Source organism: Podarcis cretensis, assembly GCF_951804945.1.
Source record: "Podarcis cretensis genome assembly, chromosome: 2".
NCBI lineage: Eukaryota > Metazoa > Chordata > Lepidosauria > Squamata > Lacertidae > Podarcis > Podarcis cretensis.
Window position 1 is genome coordinate 31,509,879 of NC_137171.1, and position 13,733 is coordinate 31,523,611.

The 13,733-nt window shown below is 47.7% G+C and overlaps 2 protein-coding genes across 3 annotated transcripts; one reads left to right on the forward strand and one right to left on the reverse strand.

Moving 5' to 3' along the window:
• The first annotated feature begins 1,566 nt into the window (after positions 1–1,566).
• Positions 1,567–7,417, forward strand: TK1 (thymidine kinase 1). 2 transcript variants are annotated; one of them, XM_079965697.1, is made up of 7 exons: positions 1,567–1,724; positions 2,283–2,314; positions 3,106–3,219; positions 3,527–3,620; positions 5,790–5,879; positions 5,962–6,081; positions 6,216–7,417. In XM_079965697.1, exons 1-7 carry the CDS (start codon positions 1,659–1,661, stop codon positions 6,402–6,404), a joined length of 705 nt encoding a protein of 234 aa, XP_079821823.1. In that variant the 5' UTR covers positions 1,567–1,658; the 3' UTR covers positions 6,405–7,417. The 2 variants fall into 2 exon arrangements, with proteins under 2 accessions (XP_079821823.1, XP_079821824.1); XM_079965698.1 differs by having other exon boundaries at positions 1,610–1,746.
• Positions 7,418–8,307: 890 nt separating this feature from the next.
• SYNGR2 (synaptogyrin 2) lies at positions 8,308–13,529 on the reverse strand. Its single transcript, XM_079965699.1, has 4 exons — positions 13,354–13,529; positions 11,102–11,339; positions 9,491–9,630; positions 8,308–9,151 (listed from the first exon to the last, which is right to left on the reverse strand). The coding sequence occupies exons 1-4, from the start codon at positions 13,468–13,470 to the stop codon at positions 8,951–8,953; spliced, it is 696 nt and encodes a 231-aa protein (XP_079821825.1). The 5' UTR covers positions 13,471–13,529; the 3' UTR covers positions 8,308–8,950.
• Positions 13,530–13,733: the final 204 nt, after the last annotated feature.

Genomic DNA, 13,733 nt, shown 5'->3' on the forward strand with positions numbered 1-13,733 from the left:
TATCCATGAAGATCAAGTATGTACAGTGGTACCTCGGGTTACAGACGCTTCAGGTTACAGACTCCGCTAACCCAGAAATAGTACCTCGATTTAAGAACTTTGCTTCGGGATGAAAACAGAAATCGCGTAGCAGTGGCGCGGCGGCAGCAGGAGGCCCATTAGCTAAAGTGGTGCTTCAGGTTAAGAACAGTTTCAGGTTAAGAACGGACCTCCGGAACGAATTAAGTTCTTAACCCAAGGTACCACTGTATGTCCCTGATGGGTAAGTGGAGGTGTCTGAGTAACAAGTAGAAAGAAATTGAGTTATTGAGGAAGAATGACTCTCTAGACCAGGGTGGTCCAACTTTTCATACCAGAACCCACAGGCTGCACATTGCCTTGTTGTACGGGGTGGGGGGGGGTGGGGAGCAAGGCTAAAATGTAATGCCCCTGCCCAGCCCTCGCACTGCCTTCCCAAAACTGGTTAAGAGAGGCACCAAGCTTTGGAAAGGAGGCTCTGGCAGGGTCCCCACCTCCCCAAAGCTGGGAAAGCACTTATTGGCTTTGGGAAGAAGTATGGAGGACTCTGGGACCCTGTCAGAGCCATCAAGCCTCATGGGCTTTGGGAAGGCAGCAAGAGAGGGTGTGTGTGCGTGTGTGTGTATGTGTCAAATGTTACCAAGGGCTACCAAAAAAGGCATTAAGGGACGCATGTGGCCCTCAGGCCAGATGTTGGGCTACCCTGCTCTAGACCAATACACACTTTTATTTTAACAGGAAAGGAATGTGCTGATTCAGATATTTCACATTCAGCAGTTTGCATCACCTGGAATATTTGCCTACAGGACACACCTGTATATTACTTTCTGAGCACCCGAACACAAATAAATGTCCTACGAGGAAAGGTTGAAGGGATTGGACATGTTGCTGTACTGTAATATATGCATCTAGACTCCCTCTCAAGATGGAGATGGCAGACTGAACAGGGTTAAACAAAACAAAAGAGCCTTGAGGCATGTTAAAGCTTAATAGCGATAGCACAATAAATGGTGCCAATCTTCGCGTTTGCTTGCAACCCAGACTACTGCAACTCTGGCAATTGACTGGATGAGTCTCTGCTGGGTGCTGCTGCAGGCCACAAGTTCTGGGACAAAGAAGCTGTGGCTGAAACCCACTCACACCCATTTTTAAACACAATTACACAACCTTGAGCGAATACGCGCGAGTTCCTCGGTTAATGAGAGGTCAGAAATGATGAAAGGAAAACATGGCAACCTTTGCACAAGCAAAGCTGGAGAACTGATTTTAGGCGCTGCTCTCCGACTGCCAAGCAAGAAAAAAAAGTCAGGAAGAGGAACTATGACGGGAGACCGGACGCGAGTGCCTCCCCAGCCCCTTAAAAAAAAAAAAAAATCCTCACTTTCGCAGAGCATGCCGGGAGATAGTTTAAGCGCCTACGCCGCCCTTGCCAAACACTTTCAAGAAAGTTTTTCCCGCCTTGACTCTGATTGGCCAAGGGGCGGAGGGGGTTTCCTTTTGATGGTCTATGGAACGGCGCGATCTATTCTGATTGGACAGTGCTTGCCCCGGGTATAAAAACTGCCGGAGCCGGGCGCGCGAAGGGAAAGAAAGGCCGGCGTTAGGTGGATCTGCCCGGGCAAGGACTTGGAATCGGAGCCATGAACTGCCTGATGATGCCAGGAGTGCAGCCGGGGTCGCCCCTCAAGGCCCGCGGCCAGATCCAGGCACGTAGAAGTTGGTGCCATTGTGTGTGACAGGGCTTTGAGCTGGAGGGGTTTATTAAGGGGAGCGGCTGATAGTTCTGAGGCTGGAGGTTCGCCTTTATAGTGATGTTTTCGGGGCCCTTGGCTTTGCGGGGTACTGGAGAGGAGAGCGAGGGAGAGGTTTTGGGTAGCAACCTCGATCGCGGAACTGGGGGTGCGAAAGCGATATTCGCCTCTCCGGCTCCGAATGGGAGTAAAGGCTGCGTGAGGGCGCTGGAAGGGCACAGCTGGATCTGACCAAAGGCCCCCTCTAGCCCACCATCCTGTTCTCACGATGCAGATGGGAAGGGCATGGGCACAACCGCCATCTCCCCTCTTGGGATTCCTAGGATGTGGCATTTAGAGAACTGCTGCCTCTGATAACGGACGGGCTCTTGTAGGGATCTGGCTTAAAAGGAGCTCAATCTAGTTCAACAACGTGTTTCTGACTGCAGCCATTTATCTTGCAACCTGTATATTTGGTACTTAGCTTTAAGAAGAAAACATTCCTAAATCCATTTTCCCCTCCAACCTCTATAGGTCATCTTTGGACCCATGTTCTCCGGGAAAAGGTATGTACACTGCAGATTTGAAATAAGTGCTGCTATTATATGTACTGGTAATCTAGATGTTGGGCCTAGCACACCAGTTTTGTTAACTGGCGTGGCTGATCTGTATGTGACATGGATACTACAAGAGGCACAAATTGCTGGAGTTCTACCTGCTTGATCACCACTACGCTACTGCTTCCTCCCTCAGTCAGTAAACTAGAGGTGAAAATATATCAAGGCATGGGATAATGGGCTGCAGATCCTTCAATGAGTGCAAAAGTGGCACTGTCCCCTATGGTGGATTTGCACCTTGCTTGCCCAAAAATGTTTGCTTTCTATAAAATAGGCTCTAGCCATCATTTGCTCTTACCAGAGCAAATAATGGGTCGTGCCATTTGGCAGACAAATCGAATGAAACCTTGCCATGCCCTAGCCAATCAAGACTGTAGGGCAAGGAGTAGATCCCATGGACTGAATAGAGGCAATTGCCATTTCTTTACTCTTCACCTCTAAACTTATAGTGCTGCCTTCTCTAGAACAAAAGCCAATTTCTTAAAATGCATTGTCTCCGCCAGAGCTGGGAGGGAAATGTGTTTTGCACGATTGTAGGTGTTATCTTTAGTAATGAAGTGACTAAAGCAGTCAATCTTGTGTTTTTGTAATTTCCCTCATGTAGCAGCTGCAGCTTTTTTGACTCACAATAGAGCCACATGTACCCTTCTAGTAAAAGAGCTTGTTTCTCTCTGACCAGAAACACTTTAGGCTTTCCTGGGTTATGCTTGCCACTGGACATCTCCATTCTTGTTTTGCAGCACTGAACTCATGCGCCGGGTCCGTCGGTTCCAAATTGCACAGTACAAATGCCTGCTGATCAAGTATTCCAAGGACACACGCTACTGCGTCAATGGCGTCTCCACACATGACAGGTAAATTGCTAAAATGTCAGGGCCAATCTATACAGTGTATATGCTTGGGAAATTTCAAGCAGGCACACCATTTTTCACAAACTGTTATCTTAAACTGTTGGCACTGTAATGCTTTGCTATAATATATGACCTCAGGGGATTCAGTCTGGGGATTCAAGCATCTTCCCTGTCTAAGTCTTCTCTCACGTAGCTGCTATTTAGATTCAAGAGCATTCTGCAAGTGCCACAGGAAAATGAACTCTTTGCCATGGAGTAGGCTTATAACCAAAGCAATCCAATTATCACAAATATTTCTGTTTCTATGTAGGAATACCATGGAAGCCTATTCAGCTTGTTGTCTCAAAGATGTGCATCAAGAGGCCCTTAACGCTGCTGTGATTGGCATTGATGAAGGCCAGTTTGTAAGTTCTTTTATCTTCTCTGAATAATGAAACATATGTTGTAGATATTTTTTCCACATTATGCTATTTTTGTGACACATGACATGAGAAATCTTGGCATACTTGTTTGTATAACATTACTCTTGTTTATAAAATAAACAGTATATAAATAAAATAAATCTGGCTTGGGTCAACTGTCAAGCACAACCGCATAAGTCTGTTTCACAGCTCTATGGGGACCTGGGCTGCCATTTTATGCTCCTAGAATAAGCCCCATTGAGCTCCTTGGGACTTCTGAGTAGATGTAGGATTGCAGTCCTCTTTTACACAGAACAGTACAGTGGTACCTCAGGTTACATATGCTTCAAGTTACAGACTCCGCTAACCCAGAAATAGTACCTCGGGTTAAGAACTTTGCTTCAGGATGAGAACAGAAATTGTGCTCCGGCGGCACGGCAGCAGCAGGAGGCCCCATTAGGTAAAGTGGTGCTTCAGGTTAAGAACAGTTTCAAGTTAAGAACGGACCTCCGGAACGAATTAAGTACTTAACCTGAGGTACCACTGTATAAAGGAACATGGAAGGGGTTGCTATGAATACCAAATACTGGGAATCGCAGGTGTCTAGAGTACTGTTGTGCTGATGTCCTCTTTGTGGGTTTCCAGCAAGCATCTGGTTGGCCGCTGTGAAAATAGGATGTTGGACTAGATCCAGCAGGCTCTTATGTATCATTGCTAAATAGAATGTAGTTCAATTCTAACAACATTCCTACAGTAATTGGAGTACATCTTTATCTAGAACACACACAGGTTGCTGCTAGTGGGTTCTCTGGAAATTATTTTCTTGACCGTGTTGGCAATGTTAGCTGAACTTGGACAATGTATTGCTGAAAGGTTAGGAGAGACATTAATTTAAAGGGGTGTAGAGCAGGGGTGAAAACGTAAATGAACAATCCACTGGTCAGTTCTTGGTGTGGACTGCACTGTGGCTGCTGGTATTCTTGTCAAGAATGCAGGATTAGGAGGAGATTGATCTGATATAGTGTTACTTGTCTCCCTAAGAACAAGTACGTGTTTCAGATTGTTACAAAAATTAGCTGTCTAATAGCTGTTAAGAGACCCTGAGGATGTACTCTTGCTTTGTACATGTAAAAGGCATTAGTAGACCTTGGGAGTTTTAACGAAAACGAAGAAACTCATATATACAAGACTGATCTCGGCTCACCCATGTTGAGTATGTGGAGATGGATGAGCAAGGAACAATTTTCATTTAAAAGCTTATTGGGCGATAATTGCCTGTCTTGGACCATGAGAAGCCCACACTACAGCTGGCCCACCCCTTTAAAGACTTTTTGGAAATTCAGGTGATGTGATGGTGGTAGCAGCAGGCTTGCCAGGTATAGTGGTACCTCGGGTTACATACGCTTCAGGTTACAGACTCCGCTAACCTAGAAATATTACCTTCGGTTAAGAACTTTGCTTCAGGGTGAGAACAGAAATCGTACTCCGGCGGTGCGGCAGCAGCAGGAGGCCCCATAAGCTAAAGTGGTGTTTCAGGTTAAGAATAGTTTCAGATTAAGTACGGACCTCCAGAACGAATTAAGTACTTAACCCAAGGTAACACTGTATTGATCTTGGGGCCTTCTGCAAAAAAGAGAGAGAGAGAGAGCATGTGATCTATCACCAAGCCATCATCCTTTCCTCCCATAATTGAGACCTTTCTAGCAGTAGCAGATAGGGTTCCCATCAGGGAATACCTTAAAGTATTCAGTTAGAGAACGTGAGACCTGTTGGCTCCCTTAATTTCGCTTTAAACGTAAGTGGGTTAAGGTACAGTCCTATACTATTACCCTGGGAGCAAGTCTTAATGAATGCTTATTTCTGAATGGGTATGTGTCGGCCGGAGTTAGCCAATGAGGGTGGGCTACAGCTTCTGTCATCCTGACCATTGGCTATGTTTGCTGAAGCTGATGGCAACTGTAGTTCAGCAACCGCAAGAGACCACACCACATTGGCTATTCTCCCCACCCCATAGGCTTTCACTGTAAAAGTACCATGCAAATACTCTTAAGAATGTCACCGTCTCCTCACAACCAAAGAACTGGTTGTGTCACATGTAGTCCTATGAATTTCTAAGAGATACGACTTGTCCACTGTGGAGGAACATAACTTTTCCCCTCTGTTCCTGTCTAGTTTCCAGACATTGTAGAGTTCTGTGAGGCAATGGCCAATGCGGGGAAGACTGTCATTGTGGCCGCCCTTGATGCAACCTTCCAGAGAAAGGTAAACCTCTCTAAATTCTTAATTTTCTCTTCCGGCTGGTATGTGTCCCAACCCAACGTTGCATCTGGTTGTTTCACTGCAGGCCTTTGGCAACATCTTGCAGCTGGTCCCTTTAGCAGAGAGTGTGGTGAAACTAAACGCTGTCTGCATGGAGTGTTACCGTGAAGCCTCTTACACAAAGCGGCTGGGAACAGAGAAGGAGGTAAGAGTCCACTGTACTTTCCTTCTCAGAAAGGTTCCTTTCCATCTGTGAGGCAGAGATGTGCCTGCTATCAGTCTGACAGCAGAAAAGTGCTTTTTACCTGTTGAGTAATTAACACTTCTCTCCTTCTTTAGGTGGAAGTGATAGGAGGAGCAGACAAGTACCATTCAGTCTGCCGTGTCTGCTACTTCAAGAAGCGGCCGCAGCAGCAGGCAACTGACGACAAAGAGAATCTGCCAGGAGGAAATAAGCAGCTAGATATTGCTGGTTCCCGAAAGGCTTTGGCTGCTCGTCAAATCATGCAGTGGAGCCCATCACACTGAACTAGGAAAGTAACAGCCCTTTTCTTCAGTGGGGTTAATTGATGTGCTGTTCTTCATTCCAACTCTATACCGTTAAAAAGGTGTGCAGATCAAAGGACAATACTAGTGAAAGCACTAGAAAGAGTGAACTGCTTTTAAAGGAGGAAATGAGGCTGGGGCATGTTGCAAAAGGCTAATAATTTAGGTGTGCTAGAAACCGAAAGCTCGCCTCTTAGTGGCTTCACATTTATGGGGAAAGACTTCCTACTGTCTCATAGAATTGGGAGTTTCCTCTATGTTCACTAGCAGAACCTGTTTCCTAGTCAAACTAGAACATTATTTATATCTTAAAGCCATTGTCTCTTATTTCAGCAAACACCAGTGTCCTTGTTAAACAGTTTACCTTGGAAGGGCTAGCCTCTTTCCCAGTCTTTCACCCTTCTTGAACATGGAATATGGAACATAATGTTCAACTCTAGACTAACTGCCTGAGCAAAACATTTCCTCAATTCTATGTGTATCTCTCTGATCTAACATCTAGCTACGTGTTGGGTATATAGCATAGTTCTGTGAGGCTTCCAAACTAACAAAATTATTACTAATCCTGCGTAATTTATGAGGCCTCTGCTTTTCTGTAGAAGGGTTTGATAGATATAATGTGTCTCCAGAAGTGGGCAATAAGCAATTCTTATGTTCTTTGTAGTCTTGGCTTTAAGATTTTGTGTCCTGTGTCAGGCCTTTACTTTCCTAATTTATTCAGGATGGCCGAGAGCGTCAATCATGTTCATTATATATGAAACTTGGGGCATGTACCTGTCATATAACTTCTGGCAGTTCGATCTTACTGTCTTCTGCATGATGAATGGTAGTAGCTATTTCTGCATTTGATCAGTTTTGCACTTAAAACATGCCCTAAGACTGCTCTGCTGCCACTTCTGTTTCCCATGAAGATTTGCTGTCTTCTCCCATAGTGATCAGTTAAGAGAAAAATGTTTTATTCATCAGGCTATTTTAATAAATAACTTAGTACTGAATGTCTTCTTTGACCTTTTTTATTGATTTCCACCATCATTTCACCAGGCTTCAGAGCAAGGTGTCTATTTTGTTTTTAAAGGCTACCCACTTAGATTGTAGGAGACATCCAGCTCTCAGTCCCCTCCCCATCAGAAGTGTTGAAGATGACCGGCCTCTTGCTTGGAAACTTTTGTTGTAGGACCACCACTGAAAATGCCCATGCTCCTTCTCCCGATAGTACAGGCACCCTTTCATGTTAAGAGCTGCACTGGGAGAAACAACACCAGCTGTTTAGAGTGCTTGGTTGGCCAAAACCCAGAACAGCAGGAGGTGAAAAGCGCAGCCTAAAAAAAGGAGCTGAGATAAGGCTTGTGGTACTTGTTTCTGTAGGTGCCAAGACCTTACACCACTGCTTTGCTACAGCCAGCATAATTATTTTCCCACAGCTAGCCCTCGGTCACATAGCTGGGTTCACACATAAACATCTCCCCTGAAGCCATGGGAAGGATGTATAATAAAATCTCGCATTCCAAGTGATGGGAGTGACGAGGTTTATTTCTGCCATGATACAGATTTAGAACACTTCCCAAACCCTCAAATAGCTTCCCATGTGGGTGGGTTGTCTCCTGTTACCCCCCCTCCCAACACACAACAGGTACAGTTGGGAAACCAACCTACGAAGTTAGAGCTTTCCCAGAAAGGCTTGTTGGGTACCCAGGAAAGTGTGGCAGTTTATAAGTTTTGTGCAATTGGGCTTCCTACCCCAAGAAGCAAACAGTAGTACCTGCACCCCAACCCAACTTTGTTTCTTCACTATTAGTATATCTTTGCAGATAGGGAGCTGGTCCCCTCCCATCTTGAACTAGGACTGAATTGAGGGAGGGAAACAAGACAAGGCACACAGGAAAAATTCAACATTGCTCAGTCCAGCACTTTATATACAAATTGTTATTTAAAAAAAAGAAATGAGGGGGCCTTTAGGCCTAAGCTTTGGCATCATGTCCATCCAGCAGCAAGTGAAAAGCTGTAAGGAAAGCACTGCATCCGCACTATCCTATCTAGAAAGGCAGCACCATAGGAGCTGGGAACTAACCCCCCCACCCCACTCAGTGGCTGGTATGAGTCAAGGATGTAACAGCATCAGCACAAAAGGCACAAAGTACTTTGGCCAGCAGCAAGGGTCCCGCTACGATAACTGCAGTAGGAAGCAACATAACGGGACGCTTACCTTAACTGCTAGATGAAATCTCTAGCTCCTGTTATAGAGTTAGCTGAATATCCTCTGCGTATTTTTTTGGCAACTATTATGCCTTGCACGTCACACACAGGCCAGAAAGAAAGCCTCTCACACCCCTGAGGGGGGAGCGAAGTATTTTCTGCAAGGGTAGAAAACAGCAAGGATACCCCAGAACCCAATGCACACGCACACACAAAAGTTAAGCTGTGGCATTCTTACTCTTCACAGTAGAAGCCTTTCCCCAACCCAAGCAAGTGAATCAATTGCACTTAGGTGGCTATTCCCCATGAGCTGCTTTAAACAGTGCTAGTAGCAATCAGTACACAGGGGGAGGCTGGTAGCCCTCAGAGTCCTCTCCAGTGCGAGGGGTGAAGGGTGGCTGCTGGTAGCTCTCATGACCAACATTGGGGTAGCTTGAGTAGGGGGGCACAGGACCTGGAGCTGGGTCAACGTAGCTGTGGTCAAAATCTTGCACCCCCATGCGGTAGCGCTGAAGTGCAAAGGTGATCAGGAGCCCCTGTGGACAGAAACAAGCTATTAGCTCTGGCTGGCAAGGACCAGGATGGGTCTGTGAAGAGTTGGTCACATGCAACAGCCATTTATACAGCCATTCCTCTGTAAGGTAGTTTAGTAGCATTGCTTTGTTTCGGATGGGAAGGCCAGGGAAATTCTATGGCCACCTTGTGAGGCAACGCCAGAGAGATCTGAGCTGGTTACTTGTTTTGAGCTCAGTTTAACAGGTGTTGGCAAACTAATTATCAGTTTCATAGCTAATCCCCAGTTCAGGGCTGGCAGCTGGCAGCCTGTCTGACTTCAGCCTTGGACTTCCTTGGGCCAGAGAGAAACCCTCACTCACCCATGAGAAGATGGAGAAAAAGCTGAAAGCAATTGAAGCACGGGCAGAGTCGGCTCCAATCGATACATCTTTGGGAGGTGTTGATGCCCACTGGTTTGTTAGCACGCAGAACCCAATAAACCACAGAAAGGCCCAGAGAGCTGCACAAAGAGAAAAAAATATATTTAGCAAGAGTGGAAGGGACTGGGTGACTTATTAACAGAATATGAAGGCCTACGATAAGCCCTGTTCTAAGGGCTGTATCTGATGCCGCAGCTTCAGTGCTAAAACAGACTTTTAGGCAGGCAATACTCCCAGCTCCTGAGGCTTGGGGATCCTCGAGCTGATTTTGGGGCATGCTGCAGATGGAGGGGAACATCCCGTCTGTTTGCACAGCATTGAATACAACTGTAGGTCTCTTCCTTTTTGCTTACCTGCTGGTTATTCTTCCAGTCTCTTCAAATTTAACAGAAGCACAGGCACCCTTCAGCTGAAGTTTAAGGAGAACAACTTACCCCGACCTGGTATCCTCCAGGTGTGCTGGGACACCTCCCACTAACCGAGCCAGAATGGCCCATGGTCGCAGATAGTTGGCAATATCTGGAGGGCACCAGGCTGGGGAAGCCTGCAGTACAGAGCACTGCCATTCTGCTCCTGCTATCAACTGGGGCTACAACTATATGATAAAATACCTGCCACTTGTGCTCTGGTTATCAGGAAATTCTATGGCTCCTCCAGACAACTTGTTTAATGAGCATTCTTTCCAGCTTGCTTGCACAAAAGCTACCCGGCTTTTTGTCTTATCGTTACTGAGCATTCATTTATAATTTTGGGGGGCAGTTATGTAACTATGAGCATTCATCCTGATTTGCCTGTGGGATGTTCCACGTCTTCCTGTTAGTCATTTGTTTATCTCATCCTTTTCAATGCATCACACTTTTTCCCCATCGCTTTCCAAACTACATAATTTGTTTAATGGATTTATTGTTCTAGGGCAGCGAAGCACTTTAGATTTGCAGATTTAAAGTGCTTTGAATTTCTGGTATGCACTTGAATCCCTCCCACAAAGTATTGACAGTCTGGAGGAGACCTTACACTGAACAAAATGGGCATATTCTGCAACCGTCTCAGAAGGATGTGTGGGCCAAGTTTTGATTACAGTATTAGTTAATCTAGGCCAAGGCCTGGAATGGGAGTCCAGAATCTCCTGTTTCTCAAAGTAGAACAAACGCTATCTAGAAGCCCCCTTAAAGAAACGTGTGACATTTTTTTCAAGGTATTAAGGCATGTGGCGTTTACGTCAGGGAACAAAGGGGCACCCATTCAATGGTGTCTCCTCCTTGCCCAGCACTAATCTTTACCAATAATATAGCATCCCAGTGTTTTTAGGAACACAGGCAGTCTCTCCTGGAAGACACTTTCATTCAGACAAAACAAGCCCTCGCAGGCAGCATGCCAGGGGAGCTGAGCTGTTCCAGACTCACATCATACTGAGAGCAAAACAAGGGAAGGCATTGTCCAGCTCTGCAAAGGGGGTGGGGAAAAGAGAGAGGAGGAAGAGAACATGTACGGAGCCTTGCCCTCCCTCCCCACAAGGACTTGTTTCATGTCACACCTCCCAAAAAGAAATACCTGAGAAGCCCAGGTCAGCCATAACGAGGTACTTGCGATCAGTGGCATTGCTAATCTGTGGGAAGTAGATATCCACCATCAAGAAGAATACACAAGCCAGGAAGGCAATCACTCCGATGCCAATGCCGTAACGACAAGCATCCTCACTGTGGTTGAAGACGCAGTACAGCTTGTCAGATGAAGAATGGTTGGTATAGCCTTCACCAATGATGCAGGAGAAAACAATGAGTGCAAAAATCTGCAACAACAAAAAAAGTACAATGCTACCCACCATCTTGCAGAGTAGTGAGGTGCTTCCGTTAAGGCACAAATCAACCATGATTTCATTTATATCCCATCTCTCTGCAATCATGGAACCCACAAGTGTACATGTTCTGAGGTGGTCACCCATCCAGTTACTGACCAGACCTGCTTAGCTACAGCAAGATGGTGGCCTCATGTGCTTTTAACATCATAACTTGGGACCACTAAATCCCGAAATCCCACCTCTATGCAAAACATTACCCTTGCAAGGTCCCAACCTGCATCTTTGTGCACAGCTGAGAAATGCATTGCATTCATTCTGAACAAAGTACGGAGCAGCAGAGGCCTCAATAGTTCAAACCTCACCCTAAGGAAAAGAGGAGCAATAATTATAGCTGGGTGCTGGACATCATGCCAGCTAAGATAAGGAGTTTTGTTTGAGACCACCTGGCACTGGAGATTGGTGAATCCTAGAAAGAGAACCATACAAATTGCTGAGGAGCCTTCCCTCTTCACCTTTCAGACAAAGCCGCTTCAGGGTTCAGACAGATCTCTCCACCTCCCCAACTAATTTTAAAGCTGTCATTTTCTCCTCACCAGTAACAAGCTGCTCTCAGCCACAGGTCAAAAATCAAGCACGCTTGAAGTGCACTTGCTCACCTCTCAAGAAAATGTCTTTCACATGAGGCAACCAGGACTCAGGCATGTTAACCTCTGCTAACATGACATGATTTCCTACATAACTCCTACCCTCCGTGTCTGCCCCCTCCCATTATAAGTACCTGATAATACTTTTAGATTGTCCTTAAGGAGTGCTATTACTGACAGAATTTCACATCACCTCTGGAAGATGCTCCTAGAACCCTCCCTGAAAACCAGAAGACTAGAAGCATAACTCTCCCTCAGAATGTTTGGAGCAGAGATTCCCAAACTTGGGTCTCCAGCTGGTTTTGGACTACAACTCCCATCACCTGTAGTTATCAGGACTAGTGGTCAGGAATGATGGGAACTGTAGTCCAAAACAGCTGAAGAACCAAGCTTGGGAAAGGCTCTTTTGGAGGAACCAGCCATGAAAGGATCTGTCTTACTGGATCTAGCAAAACTCGGGAGCCAGCTGCTTCCTAAGCAGTTTCGCTCTTCCTTACTGCCAAGCAAATACTCCATATATCTGAAGAGTTTCTCTCCATCTACAAACGCTGCCCATAGGGAAGGGCGTTCCTCTTTGTGTTACAGACCCAGAAGCCATGAGCACTCAGCTCGTCAAAAGGCTAGGAAGGCAGCAGCCTAGCTCCGCTCAAGGCCTATCAGCTGACAGCCATATGACCAGGCTGCTTCTCCTCAAACAACCCGCAATACAAAGCGATGGACTTTATTCGGCGGAGTTGCCCAATCCTAAGCAAGTGAATGGGAGCGAGGCAGCGGCCGAAGGCGGGCCAACAACCAGAAGCGGCCCCTGCCCGGTTCCCACGCGCGGGGCTCCCCACCGGCCGAGAGAGACGGGGCGCAGCGCGGGAGACGCGCTGCCAGGGCGCACCTGCCATCTGTATGCGGCCTCGGGGGCTGAGAGCGGAGGGACCCGCCACTGGCCCCGAGTGGATGATTTCCAGAGGACTTGGCCACGCGTCTTCTTCAGAAGCGGAACAAGAAGGAGAGACTCCTCCTAGCCGAGGCCCGGGGCCTCCAGCAGGTGTCTCCATTCCCGACGGCGCTGCATGACACTGCATTGCTCCGCCTCAACTACTTCCCCTCCTCGGGTGCTACTGTTGGTGGCAGGAGGCACGGCCCAGGTGGCAGGAGGCACGGCCCCGCCTCAGCTACGTCAGCCTCACCTGGGCCACTAGCTAGTGGCACCCTGGCCACTAGCTCGCCCTCCTTCGCGGCCAAGCGCAGCGTGGGGGCGCGCGCGCGCCGACTTGCCCGGGGTTAGGAAGGAGCCGGGCGGCCTCTGCAAAAGTTCAGAGCCCAACTTCCGCGCTGCGTTCCGGGAGCCCCGGCCCGACGCCACTCACCGCACTCAGAAGGCGCGCGATGACCTGCGGCTGCTGCAAGAAGCGCCACGGGTCGAAGGTGCCGCCCGCCTTGGCAGCTCCGTAGGCACCGCCGCCGCCGCCGTCGCCGCTCTCCATGACTCAGGCGCCGCGCTTTGCTGCCCCGCTCCCGGCCCGGAACTCGCGGTGCCCGCCTCGCCCCGACTTGTGTTTGCGCGTCCGCAAGCCCCGCCTTTCTACTCCGCCCCCAGGGGAGGAGAGCCGACCCGGGACCAGGGAAGCCACGAGGGTCGCGCCCGCCGGGTTTCCTTCCTGGAGAGCTGCGACGGCTTCTCCTGCTTCCGCGCCGGCTGCAGCGCACTTCGCAGGCTGGGTTTCAGATTTATGGCTGCTTGGAACTA

Coding starts and splice junctions, on each gene's coding strand:
- SYNGR2 (XM_079965699.1), bottom strand. CDS start 13,470: ATGGAGAGCGGCGACGGCGGCGGCGGCGGTGCCTACGGAGCTGCCAAG. Junction 9,631..11,101: donor GGCTGACCTGGGCTTCTCAG/GTATTTCTTTTT, acceptor CTCTTTGTGCAG/CTCTCTGGGCCTTTCTGTGG. Junction 9,152..9,490: donor TTTTCTCCATCTTCTCATGG/GTGAGTGAGGGT, acceptor TTCTGTCCACAG/GGGCTCCTGATCACCTTTGC.
- TK1 (XM_079965697.1), top strand. CDS start 1,659: ATGAACTGCCTGATGATGCCAGGAGTGCAGCCGGGGTCGCCCCTCAAG. Junction 3,220..3,526: donor GGCGTCTCCACACATGACAG/GTAAATTGCTAA, acceptor GTTTCTATGTAG/GAATACCATGGAAGCCTATT. Junction 6,082..6,215: donor GGCTGGGAACAGAGAAGGAG/GTAAGAGTCCAC, acceptor CTCCTTCTTTAG/GTGGAAGTGATAGGAGGAGC.